Here is an 18,600-nt window from a genome sequence, read left to right on the forward strand (position 1 = left end):
CTCTTTCAATGGTTTCCTTGGAAAAATCAAGTTTCTTGCTTGGTTTCTTGAAGGGTAATTCTTCATTTCACTACACTGAAAATGTTTGGCAGTGCTGGTGCTGTTGCTGCTCCAGGCTCTAGCCCTTCCTACTTGGCTTCAGGCCCAGAGGGGAGGGAAGCAGTGCTGCTCTCCCTGACCACTGCTGGCAGCAGGAGACTCCATCAGCACTGGAGCTATGTCCTCTCTCAGAAATAACATAGACTGCAGGAAAAACCCCTTTTGCTGCAAGAGTGGGATGGTTGAACAGGATATGATTTCCTCTCGGAGGCCCTTCCAGCAGTTCAGGAAGACCGAATTCCTGAGAATCCTACTTATGCCAAGAGGTTGGAACTCGATGATCTTTGAGGTCCCTCTCAACCCAAACCATTCTAGGACTGTGAGATTCTGTGAGATGTTGTACTGTGGGGTGAAGGTGATGCCTGCTGGGGTTGGATATTCTTGTGCACTTTCTAACCCAGGGACAGTTTAGGGAGTTTGGGGTTGCTGAAGCACAAACCTGGAGGTGGGAGAAGGGGCTGTCTGTGTGCCCCAGCACTGTGGAGAGCTGGCATCACTCCTTCCCTGCAGCCAGACAGGATCTCTGCTCTGAGGGAGAGAGCAAAGTCAGTTTACATGGTTCAGCAGCATCATCGTTGCCAAGATACAAAACCATGTTGCTCTATTTATTGATTATTTCATTCTGTCATGCAATCTATCCAGGCTTCAGAGTGCTGAAAGCAGGAACAAAGGGAGTTTGCAAGCTGTAGGGCTCTTTGATTTAACATGACCCAGTCTAATAGCAATCCCTTTGCTTGGAAAAATCCTGAAACTCCCTCTTTCAAAAGGAGCCATGACCTTGGTAATTCTGTTACCACACTTTGAGCAAAGGTGTCATGAATCCCCAGTGGAAATGAGCAATAGGGCAGGTGCATGCAGCCACTGTGGGCCACTCAAAATAGACATGCAGCAGCTCAGACATGACAAGAAGGGATCCAAAAAAAAACCCTGTGCCAAACATCCATCAGCATCACACAGCACACACTCTACTTTCTTGTGGTCCATCTCTGTTCCTCACTCAGCACCAGGACTTTTGGCTTATGGGCTACTCTTCCCACCTTCCATTTCATGGAACTACAGAATCATAGATTGCTTTGGGTGGAAAAGACTCTTAAAGGATGTTTCATTCCAAGCCCCTGCCATGGGCAGGGACATCTTCTACTAGACCAGGTTTTTTCAACCTGGCCTGGAACATTTCCAGGGATGGGGCAGCCACAGCTTCTCTGGGCAACCTGTGCCAGGGCCTCCCCACCCTCACAAGGAAGAATTTCTTCCCACTATACAGTCTAACCTGACCTCTGGCAGGTTGAAGCCATTCGCCCTTGTTCTGCACTCCAGACCCTTACCCAAAGCCCCTCTCCAGCCCTCTGGAGCCCCTTGAGGCACTGGAAGGGGTTCTGAGATCTCCTCAGAGCCTTCTCCAGGCTGAACCCTCCCAGGCTCTCTCAGCCTGTCTCTGTAGCTGAGATGTTCCAGCCCTCAGCGGATCTTTGTGGCCTCCTTTGGACTTCCTCCAACAGGTTCCCTTTGTCCCCTTTTCTCCCTTCTTCAGCCTCCCCACCTCACAAGCAGTGCTCACCACACAGATGGGACAGCTTTCCCTCCAGCACCTACTGCTGCTGGATTCTGCCCTCCATCCCTCCCATCTCAGCTCTGTGGTTCTCCTCAGCAAAGGGGAAGGCTGGTGAGTAAGATCTGGTCCTTCAGACAGCCCTGGGCAGGGGCTGGGGGGTGAAGATCAGGGGTGAAGATTAATAACCAACTGATTCTGCAAAGTCACAGCGATGCAGCTCTGCTCACACAGAGATTCACACGGCAGACACGGCGTGAAGCTGGGAATGCACAATCAGGGCTGCAGCCTGGGACGTGTCCGGAGATTCTCCTGTTGAAGGAAGGAGAAATTTGATTTTGCATAAATATCCACAAAAATAGCTGAGGGGAAGCACAGCAAAATGAGTGGGAAAGCAAGCTGGGGTTTTTCTGGCAGAGCCTGCTTTGCTGCCAGTCTGAGTCTCTCTTCTGAGAGGATATCAGAGGCTGCACCCACACCAGCTGCTGCTGGAGATCCTTCTCATTTAAAAAAAGAAGCTCCAACTATAGAGAGTAGTCACCTTCCCTATAAAGCATTGCTAGATGAGAAACATCCTTCTCTGGACATACATTGTTGTACCCACCAATGATATTCCAAATTATCCAGTGAGAGATTGGAGCCCAGTAACAGCTCTTTAAATAGTTAACAAACCTCCCTGGAGGGAAAAAAAAAAAAAAAAAAGAAAAAATATATTTTAAAAAGAAAGGCCTATTTGCAGCCTAGCTTCTCATGAAAATCTTAGGAAAACAGATGTGGCAACTGCTCAGCATCAGGCAGTGTCTTCATCAGGGCAAGGCTGGAGTTTTGGAGCAGGGGCACCACAAGGGCCCAGCACAGCTTTGCCCTTTCTGCAGTCGGGGTTTCTCCCACCTGAAGTTGTCTCCAGCCCTGGGAGCCAGAGGTGTTTGGAGCAGGGGAAAGGCTTTGTGGCTCCTCTGGGCAGTGGGCTTGGGGAGAGGGATTTCAGCTGAATACTCACCCAAACAAAGGCCTCCTCTGAACTGCAGCTCGGTAAAGGGTAACCCAGCATGTTCCCAGCTCAGCTCTTCCCATGGCATAAAACCATAAACCACAGAATATCCAGAGCTGGAAGGGACCCACAAGGATCAGAGATGAACACCTGGCCTTGCAGAGAGCAACACCAAGAACCTCACCATGTGCCTGAGGGTGTTGTCCATCCAAACCTGAGTGAAAGTGTAAATTCTGCTCCTTATTTTTGCTGTTAGAAGTTGTAATTGATAGAGGGGGGAGTGTTATTAGCTGAGGGAGAGGAAGGGAGGTCTGGTTCTTGCAAAGCCAGATTGGTAAATTTGCCCAGATTTACCAAGAGCCAAGGAGCTGCTTGGGGGAGAGCTCAGCCTCCAGCTCATCCATTCCTCAGCTTTTTGCAGGATTTGATTTCAGCCAACAGCAGCAGAGAGAATACTTGGTGCATTAATAAACCCCATAATACTGAATAAAGCACTTTGGTTTATGGTTTTGCTGTAAGAAGTCATCCCCGGATACTTATAATTAACTGAACTAGAAGAAAAATAAAGATTTCCTTTTTTTTTTTTTCTCACCAATTTACTTTTTCTTTTTTAAGAAGAAAATCACCACTGCTAATAAAAAACCCTCTCTTGATATTTACCTGTTTGGGTAGGAATATTGATGTCTGTGCAGAGAGAAAGCACTTTCCTTATTGCACATCTCACTGGCTGATTCATCTTTCCTACAGAATATTATCAATTTTTTGTTCTCCCAGGTCATGCCTAACCCCATAACTCCTGGGAATTGTGGGGAAGAGAAGGTGGGAAGAGCTTTTTTTCATCCTTCAGCAGATTTCACCTCTAACAGGAGGCAGCTGCCTGCACTGCTGCCCTGCCTACACATCCCAGCTGCCCTTTGCAAGACCCAGGGACCCAATTTCCCAGCATTTTCACATCTTCTGTTCCTGTGTCTACTACAGACTAAGTTGTCTGTGGAACAGAAGTTCCCCCTGATCTCACTTAAAAGGGATGGGCTGAGACCTTCCAAATCCACCCAGTGAACTCTTCCAGATTATCACCCAGTGCACAGGGTTTTATTTTCCTTTATTAAAGCACACAAGTAGCCACCTAAATGTCATTTACACTGCGACAGTTGTAAAAATCACACCAACACAACCACTTCCAAAGAGAATTACAGAGCCAGCACTAAAGCCATCCAGCTGACCAAGAGCCTGTAACTCCAAAGGCACAGTACAATAAAGTTTTGCTTTCAGGTGGTTGCTGCTCTTCTTATAACAAACTTTACTGAGCATTAAACAGAATGCCTAAACACGTTCACTGCAAAGGCCGTGGAAATACCCAAAAGCTTGGTAAACACACATTTATTGAGTACTTGATTATGTAAGATCGTTGCAGCATAGTCATTATAACAAAATCCATATTTTAGAAACGCCGAACACAGGTATATTTCTTTTCAGAGGACATAAATCTATTTAAAAACCCAGCCAAGAACAACAAAGGGAGTGTGGCTGTTTCTTAGCCAGGCACTGAGGAATGTTCTCCTGCTCCCTAAGGGTAAGAACAGCCTGGCAGTCAATTCCCAGCTTCAGCCCCAAACATGCCCAGACCCCATCCCACAGCTGAGGGCTGAGCAGACCCAAGGTCACTCACTGCCCCATGCTGGTACTGCACCCACAAACATCCCACCTAACCCACTTCTCCAAAGGCATGGATGCAGCTTGCCAGCAGCACAGTCCTCAAGGAGCTGTTCTTCACATGCCTGGGGTTTATATGGGATTTCCTGGTGAGGGCTCGGGGATTAACATCCACTACAAAGTGCTTGAAGTGCCCAGATTCCCTCCAGATTGGTATGGGGAAGTGCTAATTGCAAAGTTTGCTCTGGTATACATCCAGATTCCCAATGAAATGTTAATTAGCATCAAAATCCTCCCAGCTTGAGTAGTTTACAAGGGATCTGGGTCCTACACGTGGGACACTGGAATTGCGTCTATATTTTAAGCTCAACCATGAGGGAAACACTCTACATAGAAATATAACATTCAATTCCTTTGTACAGCATATATAAAGAACATGACAGCATTAAAATATTGGCAAATCAATACATTAAAAATACAGAATCTCATCGATCAGAGCACAAGAAATGTATTCACATTGGAAGCTGTACAGTCCAGATGACACTGCTGGTTCTCATGTTGGAATTGACCTCCCATCTCAGGTGGAGGTTGGTGCTTTGCTCCCCCGTCAGCACCACTGGCCACCACTGCCCAGATTTCCCTGGGCTGTTGTGCTACAGGAACAACCCCAGCCTGCTGCTCTCCCCAGAACAGAGGGCACTCAAGTGGTGAAACCCTTTGGGGAGGCTTTTGTTATCAAGTGAAATGATAGGACATTTCATTTGCCACGAAGCTCTGGCCTACTCTGGGAGAGGAAAATCAATCCATGGTTGGCAGGAGGGGTGGTACCTGGGCAGCATTTCCCACATGCTTTCAGCATTGTGGGTGTCATGTCAGTTAAAAACATAAAACAAACCAGAGAATCCCAGGGTTTGTATGGTTTGTGCCTCCCTTGTCCCACGTGGAGCAGGTGGGACTGTTTTAGGCTGCCTCCTCCCACCAGGAATGTCCATATCTTCTGGAAGAGCTGCCATTCTGATTTCTTCAAAATGGCTTTCCCTATACAATAAATACTTGTGTCTATAGGCCACTTCATTCCTTCCTCCTCTCAAGGAGGAAGATGCCCAAGGCATGCTTGGTAAGGTGAAATCCTACCATGTATCTGCATCTATTCCACTACAGACATGATATATACAGACACATTCTGTCCATTATTACACTGGAAATAGAGAGTTAGAAAGAAAAGTAGTAGCAGCATGTAAATGAGAAATTGTGTTCATTTCCTCAGGATTTTTTTCTGCCTCCTCTTTGGAGCTAAAATCATCAGTTCTGACAGTCCCTTCTCCCCGCCCTGCTCCCCTCTGGCAGGGGGGTTTCACTGCAGATCCCATCTGCAGGAGCTGGCGCTGGCCTCCCAAAGCAGTTTGCATTTCTCTTCCTGTCAGCTCCCTCCTCTCCCTCCCTGCATCCTTCCCTGCACGATGACTCATCCTGGAGATGATCTTGGGTTTTGTCTGATGGCTCCTGCCTGCTTTGGCTGCAGCAAAGTCTGATTTCAGAGCGATGGCACAGGAGGAAAACCCGCACACGAGCGCCTGGTGAGCCAGGCAAGCTGTTAACATCTCCACCCAGGGAGGAAAAAAGCAATGCAAGAGTTCACATTCTGTCTGTCTCCCAGCAGCAGAAGTGTAAGCCCCAGGAGCGATGCCTATTTTAAACCCTTAATTCCCAAATTCTCAGTAATGTTGCAAACTCCCAGGGTTTTGCAGGAATCAAGGGGCTGATTTCAAACACGTTCCTTAGTGCAGGATGCACTGGAATTAAAAATGCATCGCATGGGCTCACTTTCTCTGCGTGCTCTCGCAGTATCCGGTTTTCCCAACCCCCAAAATGGTTTCCTTGGTTTCTCACCTCTCAGTTTTGAGGTCCTGCTAAAGGGCCGTTATCTGAGTCAGTTCTGACGTGGGGGTGGTTGGACTCTGCTGGGCGACAGCCACCATGGGGATTTCCATGCCTAGTCAGGCCGGATTGTTAGTCCCCTCCGAGTTCTTGCAGGCGTAGGCCACATCCTTGGCGATGCTGCACATCCTGTTGGACATCTGGAGCTCGGTCCTGAAGGCGGTGGGGAAGCAGAACTTCTTGAAGCACGCCTTGAAGTTCTCATCCAAGAAGGCGTAGAGCACGGGGTTGAGGCTGCTGTTGGCGTACCCCAGCGCGGTGCAGAAGCAGGAGATGGCCAGCTCCAGCTCACTCTCCGCCTTGGCACCCAAACACTGCACCAGCACAAAAATCTGGATGGGAGTCCAGCAGACGATGAAGACTGCCACCACCACCAGGACCATGCGGGTGATGCGCCTCAGGTTGCGGTCCTTCTCCTTGGAGCCCGAGAGGACGCGGACATTCTTGAGCCGCCTGATCATGAGGCTATAGCAAATGGTGATGATCAACACAGGGATCATAAAGGAGAAGAGGAAGACGCAGATGCCAAACACTGGATCCCAGTAGTCCACGGGAGAAGGGAGCTTAATCAGACAATCGATTTCTGCAAGAGTAAAAGAATAAAAAGGGAAGGAAGATCAGCAAAGGCAGATCAAGCAGAAAAGCATCTGCGCATTCAGATTACTTTAGGTTAGTTAGGCTAATGGTCAGACTTGATGATCTTAGAGGGCTTTCCCAACCTAACACAACAATTCTATGTTTAATGTTCAATCCTTCATACAACAATTCTATGTTTAACACTAGAAAAGCCGTAGCAGTGATACAGACTGGCAGGGGCAGAGTTAAGATGATTTTACAGCAGAGACCTTGTAGCAATGCATCTGTCTAACAGGCCATTTTGATGCACCAGCCAAACTGCTCGTGAGAAATCTTATCAAGCCACCTGCAGTCTTGTTTCAGGGTTCTCAGGGATTCATCAAGGTTACTGGGAAAATAACAGGATTGAAGTGAGAGTGTAGAGCCTGAGAAACTGTCCACAGAGAATGTAAACCCTAGATACAGAGGGTGTGATGTGATGTGATGTGATGATGGACATTTGACCAATTGGATGTCCTGAAGGAGATGAACCTGCCTCTCGAACAGGCAACTTAGCCAACCGAGAGATGTGGGCCAGAGACTTAGAATCTATAACTGGAATTGTATTGCAAACAATACACGGCTTCTGGTGAAATCACATTGGTTTGCTATTCAGTGGCCCAAATCCCCCTGCAGGACCTCACCCCAGTGATGAACCTGGCCCCCTCTCCCAGGGCTCTCCTGCCCAGCAGCACTCCCTCCCTGTGGTGTTACTGACCGTTGTTCTCGTTCTCCGCAGAGCCCATCACCATGGCCGGGATGCCGAAGACAGAAGCCAGAGCCCAGATGCAGACATTGACCACCTTGGCCTTGTGGGGCGTGCGGATGTCCAGGGCTTTGATGGGGTGGCAGATGGCGATGTAGCGGTCCACGCTCATCATGGTCAGCGTGAAGGTGCTGGTGAACATGTTGTAGTAGTCAATGGAGATGGCAATCTTGCACAGGACGTTGCCAAAGGGCCAGAAGCCCAGGAATGTGTCTGTTCCCTGGAAGGGCAAGGTCATCAGGCACAGGGTGTCAGCCAGAGCCAGGTTAAAGATGTAAATGTTGGTGGCTGTCTTCATCTTGGTGAATCTGAAATGCAGGAATGAGCAATAGTTAGAGCTCCCACCTGACCATGATGGGTCAGATGCTGAACTTTACTGCAGCAGAATCTGCTCCTTCCAAAAGGAGATGTTGTATTTTCTTATGTAATGAGATTGGCCATCCTCACCTTTCAACCTTCCACAGGTTTATCAACACACAGTTCACCCCATCTCCTACAACATCACAAATGGTCCCTCCACAATCAGTTCTGTGGGCGGGAGAACCATTCCCTCACACTGCCAGTGAGCACCATGAAAGCCTGAGGCTGTCAGCTTAGGTGGTGATTCTTGAAAAATTACTTCAATAAGGCAAACTCAGGATTTCACTGCCTATGGCTTCATTGTTATAAGTATTGGTGAGAGCTTTAGCCAGTAAGCTGACCTGAAAGGTGCAGGGGTGACTTGATCAGCCATTTGATATGGGCTCACAGAGAGCATGGCTAATGTGAGCTGTCAAATCAGAGCAGGCAAAATCACCAGCCCTGGCCAGCCAAAAACCAATGAGGAATTAGGTTTGAATCAGAAATCAAAATATCACAATGGATTGTACAAGAGAAAGGTGTAAAGTCACAAGTCAAACTCTACTTTAAAGATTTTTGTCATTTCAATATTACTTTTACCACATGAACTAACTGCCCTGAAGGAAGAGTCACCTTACTCTAATGGCAATCATCTCCTTTTCACACTTGGGAAATGATGCAGATCCACCTGTGATCATCTATCCAGGGGGACGTGCAGTGTCTGCAGAAATGGAAGCTCAACAGTGACTCTGTCACTGAATCTTACATTTCAGCTCCAGGATATTCCTCTCATGGGCAGAATAAGAGCTCAAATAGGTATAATTTTCAAACTACAGCTCATCCATCATTTACTCTACTAATGGCCTTAGTAGAAACCTGGCCAAAAATGGCAGACAATGATGTTATTAACAGAGTGCAAGTTCATTTGAGGGTAACACTTCTACCCGTAAACTGCTGCACTATTTTCAGCCTGATACGTGTTAAAATATTACAGGGTCTGATTTCACCTAAAAAGCTCTTTTTGCCAATTTGATTCAGAACAGCAAACCCACAACTGCCCTTCTCCGTGCTGTGCCCTCCCCTGAGGGTCTGAGCTTCTTCAGCTCTCACTAAATGATTAGAATGCATTATCACTGGCATATTCTGAACTCTGCTGGGACACATGTGACCTGGCCAGGTTTGCAGGAGAAGCAGACTGGGAACCATGATCCAGACTACAAAGTCTATTTTTTTTACCTGCCTCAGAGCTCTAAGCTGGGTTTGTATCAGAAGTCTAAAGCAGCTTCAGAAAGCAAAACCAAGTGATCCTCTTTCTGACCCTGAAAGCCTGAAGCTTTTGGAGGTGAGCACAGATGGAAACGTTGGAAATACTTTGAGGTCCCCACACAATCCTGAGTGAGGCTTTTCCCAGCCCAGAAATCAATCACAGGTTCTTAGAAAGCCAGCCCAGACAAACTTACATAACCAAAAGCAGTTGAAGGAAAATACTGGTGCCTTTCATTTTGTGATGGGATGAATGAGCAAAAGCACTTTGCAAATCCAACATAACCAGGCAGCTGCCAGGACTTTAAGCTTTGGGATTTCCTAAGGAGAATTACAGCAGCCTCCAGTGCCCTGAACTCCAGAGGAGCATCAGGGTGACCAAGTTTTCTTTTCTTCAATTCTTGCACTTGGCATAAATGGGGCAAAGCACAGGGGGAGGAGGTGGATTTGTGAGTGGATTCACTTTCCCCTCCAGGTCAGCAGAGGGGGATTAAAATGAAGAAGTGAAATCACTGTTTTATCAGCTCTCACAAAAATAAGCATTGGGAAATTATTCAGTCACCCAAGACTGTGCTGGCCAAGGTCTCCTGGGAGCTGCAGTTTCCCCTGAACACCACAAACTTGCCTGGGCTGGTTCAAACTTCCCAAAGGCCACGTTTGTTGCAGTCCATCCTTCCAGGAGGGCTGGAGCTGGAGGCAATTCCTCAACATGCCTCTAACCCTGACTGCTTTTACTGACATTATAACTCAAGGGAGTTTTGAGCAAGGGTGAGCAACTTTACTGCAAAACAGTAAAAATTAAAGGTTGTTCCTGTTTTATTTTTTGTCATTGACCAGTGGGAGAAACAAGTGACAATTCACCTACCTCCTACCCCCATCCAGCATCCATGGGGGTCAAAGCTGCCTCCCTGCACACTCCTGTGTCCCCAGCACTCAGCCAGCCCTGAACTCAGGGTGTGCAGGGCAAATCTTCAGCTCCTTGCCACATCCCTCCAGCCCCACTTGCCCCTCTCCTCCCAGACACTTCTCAGCATGAATTCAGAGTCCAAGTACAGTTTCTCTGCCTGTGAAATCCCTCAGTGCACAGATCCCTCTCCTCTGCCTCCTTCCTCAGCACCTCCTTGAGGTGATGGCAGAGGCACCTTCCCCTGCTCCAACACTGAGGTGTCTCACCACTTCCTTCAATCCACCTTCCAATAGAATTTAAACCTGATTTTGCACCCTTGAAAGAGGGTGAATTTAATTCACACCTAATTAATTACTTCCACACCACTTGCTCTACATGCTGAGAGCCAACAGCCATTGTCACAACCAACCGATGTTCCCAAACATTTCCAGAATGTACGGTACACACAAAAATCAATCAATCACTTCTCTGTGGATTAGCCTCTATTTCTTTTCCTTCAGACCTGAGAGTGTTCTTTCTCTTAATCTGCACCAAAAAAAAAGAAAAATTAAACTCTCAGGCTTTAGGAGGCACCTCAGTCTCCTCCCCCACAACACAAATCTGCTGCAGATCAGCCTGTGGATTCCGTGGAGGACATTAGCTCCCTGCTGGGCCACTTTCTTGCACTCTGCCACGGAGGTAATTTCCTAATGGAGCATCTCCCACAGGGTGGTGCTCAGCTCTCCATCCAGCTCCCCCTTTGTCACAACAGTAATTGCTTTGCTCTGCTCTCCTCTTCTCTAGGATGCTGAATTCTGAGAGGAAGAACACCTGGATATCAGCTCAGCGTTTGTCTTCCCCCTCCTTTTTGGTACGTGGCCCCTCTGGTAAGGGGAATTCAGGTCGGGGAGATGAGATTGAGGGAAGGTCATTAAGGGTGGGTAGGTAGACACAGCCTCGGGGCTTTGAGGACCTGCTCCTCACAAGAACAGATTCTGCCCCTGGCTGAGCCTCAGGGTGAGCTGCAGACCTGTTGTTTTTGCATCTTTCCCTTTTCCACTCAGCCACAGCAAGGCTGCAGGGCAAGGGCTGGGGCTGAAGCTGGCTGCATCAAATCTACAACCCAAAATGGACCTGCAGACACCAGGGGCAGAGGTTCCAGAGCAAAGCCTGCAGCCAGCATTGTTTCCAGGAGCTCTCTGCCTCTTGGAGCATCTTGATTTTGATATGTGTAGCTCCAGCTAATTAGGATGCAGACAGTGTTGTTCACCTTGAGCAGCTCCCTCCATCCCCACCTCACACCCCAGCAGCAGTGACAGCCTTTGCCCCCATCCCTGGACATGCTCCAGGAGGCAAAACTGAGCAGAAAAGGATCAAAGATGATTTTTACTGAGCTGCTCCCACCCTGTGATGGTGGAAATGAGCCTTAGCTCTCTCCCATCTCTGCTCCCAGCCCTCAGGTTGTGTCAAGCTGATATTGGCACGTTCTGTCATGATTTGTGTCCCCTCAGCTGTCCGCCCACACCGTGCTCTCTGCATCCCTGCTGCTCTGATCACCATCCCAGAGCCCCCTCAGCCTGAAACTTCTGACCAGTGCAAGATGATTTATCCTTAATGGTTCAACAGGCCCTGAAAAAAACGCACAGAATCTGAGGAGGACAAATTTAAATTAGTCTGGACTCTGAGGCCAGACACTACAGCAAAGGCAGCCACCAGCACAGCACCTAAAAGTCTATAAATTACCCAGCAAGACAGGGACTGACTAGCAGGGGCTAGTAATGGAATCTGCAGCCAGCCAGGACGAGCACACACTTTGGGACAGATGATCTTCTTGTCCTTGAGTCTCACCTCTGTGACAGGGGGACAGCTATGGAAAGCCAGCCCTGCCCTGCCCTCCAGGTGCTCTCTGGATGGTGCTGGCATGCCAAGGGAGGAGGCTCTGTGGCTGCTGCTGCAAAGGCTTCAGCAGCTCACCCAGGGGCTCTCAGGGATGCTCCCACATCCCTGAGCACGTGCTTGGCCACCAAGAATGGTGCTCTGGTCTAAGGAGGGCATTCATCAGCATCCACCTTACAGCAGGATGCTCTTATCCCTGCCCATGGGCCAGATCTGCCTCTGCTGACATCCAGAATGTGTCTGGGAATTTCCCAGTCTCTGAAAAACAGGGAGCCAAGTCCCTGAAACTGTGTGTGTGTGTGTTAAACATCACGGAGTTACTGCTGCGCATGGGCAATTCCTTTTCACCCATCTCACCACAGCCAGGTGAAAAAAAGTGTGCTCCTTCAACACACACTGGAGCTACAGGACCTGTGTTAGCAGGGGCCAGGTGTGGCTACTTGGGGTCATGTGGCTGAGCCCAGCTCACCTGGGCTCATGGGGACCCAGAAATGAGGGAGCTGCAGACCTGTCCTTTGCAGCCATTATCACAGCAGGATCCCCTCCTGCTCACCTCACCATGCCCACCCAGCTCCACTCACTCTCCAGGGCAAAGAGCCCTTGGTGTGGGTTTAATTTCTCTATAAATCGCAGTAATTTATGTCTATTTAGTTTGCTTTTCAAGGGAAAACTAAAAGGCATATCTGGAGACAACAAAGGTCTCCACTCGTGTCTGTTGGGTCCCCACTGCATGAAGCACTCCCTTCATTTCAGCTCTGAGACACACAGCTGGTCCAGGCTCTTCCCTTAGAAAGCTTTCTATTAAGAAATCAGCATCTCTGAAATGTCACCATTAACTTCATTTCCCCTGTCTCATCAGAGCCAGCTGCCCTCACCCCTATTTCCAGGGACTGAGGCAGTTTTCAAGCAGAACAACAACTGGCACAGCATCCCCAGGCAGCTCATGGTTCAGGCACCTCCCCATCACATTTTTCCTCCTAAAGCTTTACCTGGAGGCAGCAGATGAAAATGTAGGGGCCTGACAGCCCTAAACTGCCTAAAACATTGCTTAAAATGCTCTGAAAGGTGCTCTGCCATAGAGAGAGCTGAGCACCCCCAGCATTTTGCCAGGCTCCCAACAGAGAGCTGCCATAGCCATGGGGGTGCCCAAGAAACGAGGCCGAGTTCCCATGGGAGTTTAAACTGCAGGAACAGAGTCCCCCCAGACCCCACTGCTGAGCATCACAGCAGCATGGTGCAGCTAGGGACAACAAGCTGCCCCTTCCCTGGGTCACCAAAGGCTGCCAGAGACGTCACACCCCTGTAAGAACACCTGGGTCAGCCCCACCCCCAGAGCCAAAAACACACCCTCCTTCCCCTTTGCTTTCCCTCCTAAATACAAAGATCTTGGGTGAGCAGCCTTGCAGGCTTTGGTTAGTAGCTAGGAGGGATCTCAGCAGCCTGGCTTCTCCCACTCTCCCCCCAAACCCTCTGTTCAGCTCCTTGTTTCACGTTCATTAAGAAGCAGAACAGGAAATATATGCAGAAGAGGGAGAACAGCAGAAGGAGGAGGGAGGGGAGGCATCGTCTATGCTGGCAAGGAGCTCCACGATGAGCCAGCAGAACAAAGCCACAGACGAGGCAGGTTCCCACAATAGGCCCTTTACTGTCCAGGAAATTGTGTTCCTGACAAGAGCCCTTCTCCATCTTACCCAATTAGTGCTGCTCAACACTGGAAGGGATTGACAGTCACATGATGACCGGCTCAATTAATTAATAGTTCCAAACGTTAAATCACTCCAAATACAACAGAGATGTAGGCTGGATTCTACAACAGAGGGGAAAACCTAGAGGAGGCTTTGAATTTGTACTTTTGTTTGAAATACCGGGAGATTTAAAAACTTTTCCCTTGGTGCTGCAGAAAACTCATTCAGGAGGAACAAAAATAAATGAGCATTCCTGATGCCTCTAACTTCCTGGAGTGCTGGCATTAGAGTCTTTTTATTTCCCAACTCCCTCAAAAACAGGAAACAATTACTGTTTATAACACTACCAGTCTTTTTCTGGAAGGCAGTACACCATTTTCCTATGGGCTGTGTGATTTTTGGAAGCCTGGCTATCATTGCTGAAGCATGGAAATTAATACAAGTTTGTTGGGCTGCACTCTACCTACAGTGATCAGAGTGCAGCACAGAGGGTTTGCTGGTCATTTTTCCATTAATTTATCACTAAGAGCCCCTAAACCCTGTGTTGACTTACCAGCAACCAACTTCCAACCTACTGAAAAGCAGGTTTTATTCAAGGCATGAAGCATGGAAGTTGTAATCTGAGCAGAGAAGCCTGTGTTTGAGAAGTTCATCAGCATCCTCCTTGTACAGCCACAATTTGGCAGCTCTTCAACAATCTGTGTATGTGGCCAGGGTCAAGAGTTTGATATTGAGCCCAATTCATGCTCACACCTGCTCCTGACCTGAACAGAGAGGGCAAGGAGAGAAGAACCCCGGGCAGAGCTAACCAGAAATTGTTATTCATCGACTCAAGAAGGGTCATAGCCTTGGCTCCAACTCAGTACTGAGCTCCCAGTTACCAGGGGTGGGGAACAGCAGCTCCTACACGTGCTGTAGCTCAGTTCTAACCTCCCCAGCACACACTTTTCAGTTCTGAGTAAAGGGAAATAGAGAAATGGAAAAACCTAAGGGAGATTTGGCTGGCACCTGTCTTCAGTTTTCAATTGCTTAAAAACTGTAAAATGAGAGGACACACACAAAAATAGTTACATTCCATGGGAAATTCTAGTGCTAAATCCCACTTTCTTTTTCTGAGTGCTGTTTATCCAACTGGAAGGTATCAAAGTCAAAAAGGTGTGGAGCAGAAGCCAGCATTTTTCCTGCTTAGCCATGGCACAGGTCCAACCTGCCCAGGACCCAGTTTGGGACACTCATTACTGGTGTTCCTCCATTCCCAGCCCTGGGCAGGGCCAGCAGGATCCTGCTGTGCACATCCCACCAGACCTCTGCAGGCAGGGAAAAGATTCCTTTCAAGGCTTCTCCCTCCTGCACAGGGTCAGGACTCCTTTCCTCTGCTGCTCACGGGCTGGCATTCCCAGGCAGCCACATCAGCAACATCAGACAAGAGCTCCCAGCTCCCAGAGCCTCACTACTCACACACTTACACACACCCACAAACTACTCCAACGATTGCTACTACACTGAGCAGGAACACGAGCTCTCCAGACATGGCACCAGCATGCTGCAAACCTCCTCTCTGCCTCTGCAGCCTCCCTGGGGCTAATGGGATCCCCTCTCAGGGCCATAAACTGCTCAGCTAAGAGCACAGACTGGCAGCCTGATGAACAGTCACATCACTTTGCCCTTGGAGCAGAGATTTAACCGCCCTTCACCAACCTCTGGTACCAAAGACCTAATTTTGCAGCATCTCCCCCAGCGAACTTGTAGTTATTCAGGGGAAAGGTGCTTTGGAAGCCGTTGGGCTCCTGGCAGGAACAAAATCTCATCAGTGTCTGAATACCTGCTAAATACTTTAATCTTCTGTTGGAGGATTCAGCCTGTCTTTTCTGTGCTGGCAGTGTCCATCTGCACCAGGAATCTGCTCCAAGATGTGGATAAAATGGAAGCTGCCTCCTTAACACGCAGGGTGCAGAGATCAGAAGGGCAATGCTGGGGTTTAACATAATCACAGCCCTACGAGCTGCACAAACTTATTCTGTACTTGCAGGGCAAACAAGGTTTCTGATTCCCAGAACCAGAAGGGTTGGAACCATGGCAGAAGCCGACAGGGACACTCAAAATGCCAACAATGGGCAGGGAGGATGGAGTGGTGCATGCTCTGTGCTGTCCCTCTGCACTCCTGACTTCAGCACAAGGAGCCACAGAAGTTGCCCTCAACCTGCAGCATCCTTTCACATCTTATTTAAGTCTGCAGGCTCCAAAGGCTTGGAAGACTTACATTTGTGATTTTTTTTTTCTCCTGTAAAAGTAAAAGGAAGCTTCCCAGCAGGCTCTTTCCTTTGCAACAAGGTTCAGCTTTGGAAGGAGCCAGCTCCCAGATGGAGCAGCACCTGCAAACACAGCTGGGGTGCCGGACACAGCACAGGAAGGACAGGTCCCATGAAGGAGCCAGCACACCCTGGCACAGGAATGCTCCCAGCACATTGCCCTCCCCAGAGACATCCAGCTCCCCAAAAAGGGAAAAAAAAAAAAAAAAGCCCCATTTTTTATCAGATCCGTTCACTCTGTTCCATTCTCTGGGTTAAACTTTAGGAGGCACCAGAGGGCAGCTGAAAATTGGCAGAAACCTTCATCACAGCCTAGGAAGGGGAAAAAAAAATAATAAATAAAACCAAAACAATAAAACAAATACCACCTCATTACCTCTAAGGCACGTCTCTAACCCCAGGGAAGCGCCTGCCTGCTTTGCCCGCGGCAGGGATTGGGGGAGGGAGGGATTGAAAGGTCTGCCCCGCTCCCAGCTCCCCGGTGTCCTACCTGACGATGACATACATGACGGAGCAGTTGCCCACCAGCCCCACGATGCACACGATGGAGTAGACGACCACGATGGTGATCTTGATGCTGAGCGGCAGGAATCCGTCCCCTGTGCTGTTGTTGAACCAGTTGCTGGGCAGAAAGCTCAGGTTGAGCATGGAGGAGTCGTTCAGCAGCTTCCTCAGGTCGGGGTCTTCCAAAATATGGGCAGGGAAGATGGGGTCCATCCTGAAGCAGCAGCCTGCGCCAAGGACCTGGGGCAGCGAGAGGCAGCTTTAAAATCTGCTGATCGAACGGGTGGCAGGGGGCTGCAGCAAGGCAAGCGCACGAGAAACGCCGGGGAGGGGTGATTTATTACCAGGGAGAAGGGTGATTTACTGCCACGGAACACAGCCCTCCTCCCCAGGAGCATTTTAATGGCATGCAACCCTGCGAGCCCGGCGCATCCCAGGCACACAGGATCACGCATATCCCCGCACGGCCGGCGGGCTGCACACACCATCCATCCCCACGGGCTGCGTGTCCCCCCCGCCTCCCCCATCCCTGCGGGCCGGTGAGTCCCCCACGCGCGGGTTTGTGCCCCCAGACCTTCCTCCGTGTACCCCGAGAGCCACCGGGGCTCCGGCATGACCCCCCGGCTCCGTGCGCCCATAAAACAGCAGGGAAAGCCCGAAGTTGGCAGAGAAGCCCAGGCGGGCGCTTACCTGCGGCGGGTCCCCTCTAGCGCGGCTCCGGAGCGGGCTCCGCTGCCCGCGGCCACATCCAGCAGCCCCGGGCCGGGGACGGGGGGGACGCGGGACAGAGCCGGGCACTCCGCAGGTGGAGGAGGGGAAAGGGCTGCTCCCGCAGGCAGGGATGCTGCCAGCACAGGGGGCTGCACCCCGGAGCCCACGTTTTTAAGGAAAAGGGAGGGATGAGCGAGAGGGAGGGAGGACGGAGGGCGGCTGGGCAGAGCCAGGCTGCCGGGCTGCTCCCACTGCGTAAGAGAAAAGCGGGAGGGGGAAGGAGGAAAAGAGTGGAGGGGGGGAAGGATGATAAATAACCAAACGCGGCAAAGGGAAGGCGAGTCCGCACCTGCGAGACGCGGGCAGCGTCCTCCCCCCGCCCCGGGGAGCTGCGGTGGCCTCCCCGTCCCAGCCCCGGCGCGGCCAGGGGGGACAGCATCCCCCAGCCCCCCAAACCCAGCCTGCCGCAGCCCCCGACCCGCAGCCTACCTGCGGCGGGTTCCCAGCAGGAGATGCTGGGAGGAAGGGAAGAATCGGGAAAGGCTGCCGGGGAGATGGGGATTCGCGAAGCAGATTCCTCCCTCCTCTGCAATTGTGCAACCTGAGCGCTGTTCTAGCGCAGGAGCAGCGGAATGGGGAATCTGACCTAGAAACTGGCAAAAAAAAAATGCAAGGAGGAATGAGAACTACGGGGAGAAAATTGTTGTTGCTTAGTATTCTTCCAGCAGCATTAACTAAAGGTCGTTTTGGTGACCCAAACCATCCTGCACTTCTCGTCTGAGTTAGCTATTTCAGAAGCTGCAGTGGTAAATTGCTCACCTCAAGGTGGGGTGATGCACACAGACCCCACAGGTACCTGCAGTTCCCAGTCTGGCTGTGGGACACTGACCCTGATAAATTCATTTCCCAGGAGCTGCAGAGTCCCCCACAGAAGCCAGCCCCCAAACAGGGTGCACAGAGGGCTTTGGGGCCCACCCCCAGTTTGAGCCCAGATCAGAGATGGTTTGACTGCTGAGAACCAGAGCCCCCTGCTCTGGTGCCTCTGGCCATCTGCAGTGCTTCCCCAAAAAACCATTTCCCAGCATTTTGGGGAAATTTCTCACTGTTGGGGACACAAGCAGAGACACACACAGGTCAAAGCAAAGTCAGGACACACTTTCCCAAGAGGTGGACAAAAGGAACAAGAGCTCTTGGGCATCAAAGGTTTTTTTTATTTTCCCAACCCACAGCCTGCCCAACACAGAGCTCCTGGGCCCCAGCAGGCAGCCAGGGCTACCCCTTTGTGCTCCAGTTCTCCTTTAATGGATATTTGGGGATATTTAGCACAAAAGCTGCACCTTCTTCACCAGGAGCACAATGCTAAGGTATGGTGCTGCAATTTTCTTGAAAGCTTCAA

The 18,600-nt window shown here is 49.9% G+C and overlaps 1 protein-coding gene across 2 annotated transcripts; it reads right to left on the reverse strand.

Annotated features, from left to right (window-relative positions):
- Positions 1 to 3,730: 3,730 nt before the first annotated feature.
- On the reverse strand, positions 3,731 to 18,051 carry OPRL1 (opioid related nociceptin receptor 1). Of its 2 annotated transcripts, XM_063404337.1 has the most exons (6): positions 17,694 to 18,051; positions 17,184 to 17,455; positions 16,480 to 16,733; positions 16,226 to 16,301; positions 7,564 to 7,919; positions 3,731 to 6,813 (listed from the first exon to the last, which is right to left on the reverse strand). In XM_063404337.1, the coding sequence occupies exons 3-6, from the start codon at positions 16,490 to 16,492 to the stop codon at positions 6,290 to 6,292; spliced, it is 969 nt and encodes a 322-aa protein (XP_063260407.1). In that variant the 5' UTR covers positions 16,493 to 16,733; positions 17,184 to 17,455; positions 17,694 to 18,051; the 3' UTR covers positions 3,731 to 6,289. The 2 variants fall into 2 exon arrangements, with proteins under 2 accessions (XP_063260407.1, XP_063260406.1); XM_063404336.1 differs by lacking the exon at positions 16,226 to 16,301 and having other exon boundaries at positions 17,694 to 18,046.
- Between the last annotated feature and the right edge of the window lie 549 nt (positions 18,052 to 18,600).

This window comes from Prinia subflava, chromosome 8, assembly GCF_021018805.1.
Source record: "Prinia subflava isolate CZ2003 ecotype Zambia chromosome 8, Cam_Psub_1.2, whole genome shotgun sequence".
NCBI lineage: Eukaryota > Metazoa > Chordata > Aves > Passeriformes > Cisticolidae > Prinia > Prinia subflava.

Coding starts and splice junctions, on each gene's coding strand:
- OPRL1 (XM_063404336.1), bottom strand. CDS start 16,706: ATGGACCCCATCTTCCCTGCCCATATTTTGGAAGACCCCGACCTGAGG. Junction 7,920..16,479: donor GTCATGTATGTCATCGTCAG/GTAGGACACCGG, acceptor CCTGCATTTCAG/ATTCACCAAGATGAAGACAG. Junction 6,814..7,563: donor TGCGGAGAACGAGAACAACG/GTCAGTAACACC, acceptor TTACTCTTGCAG/AAATCGATTGTCTGATTAAG.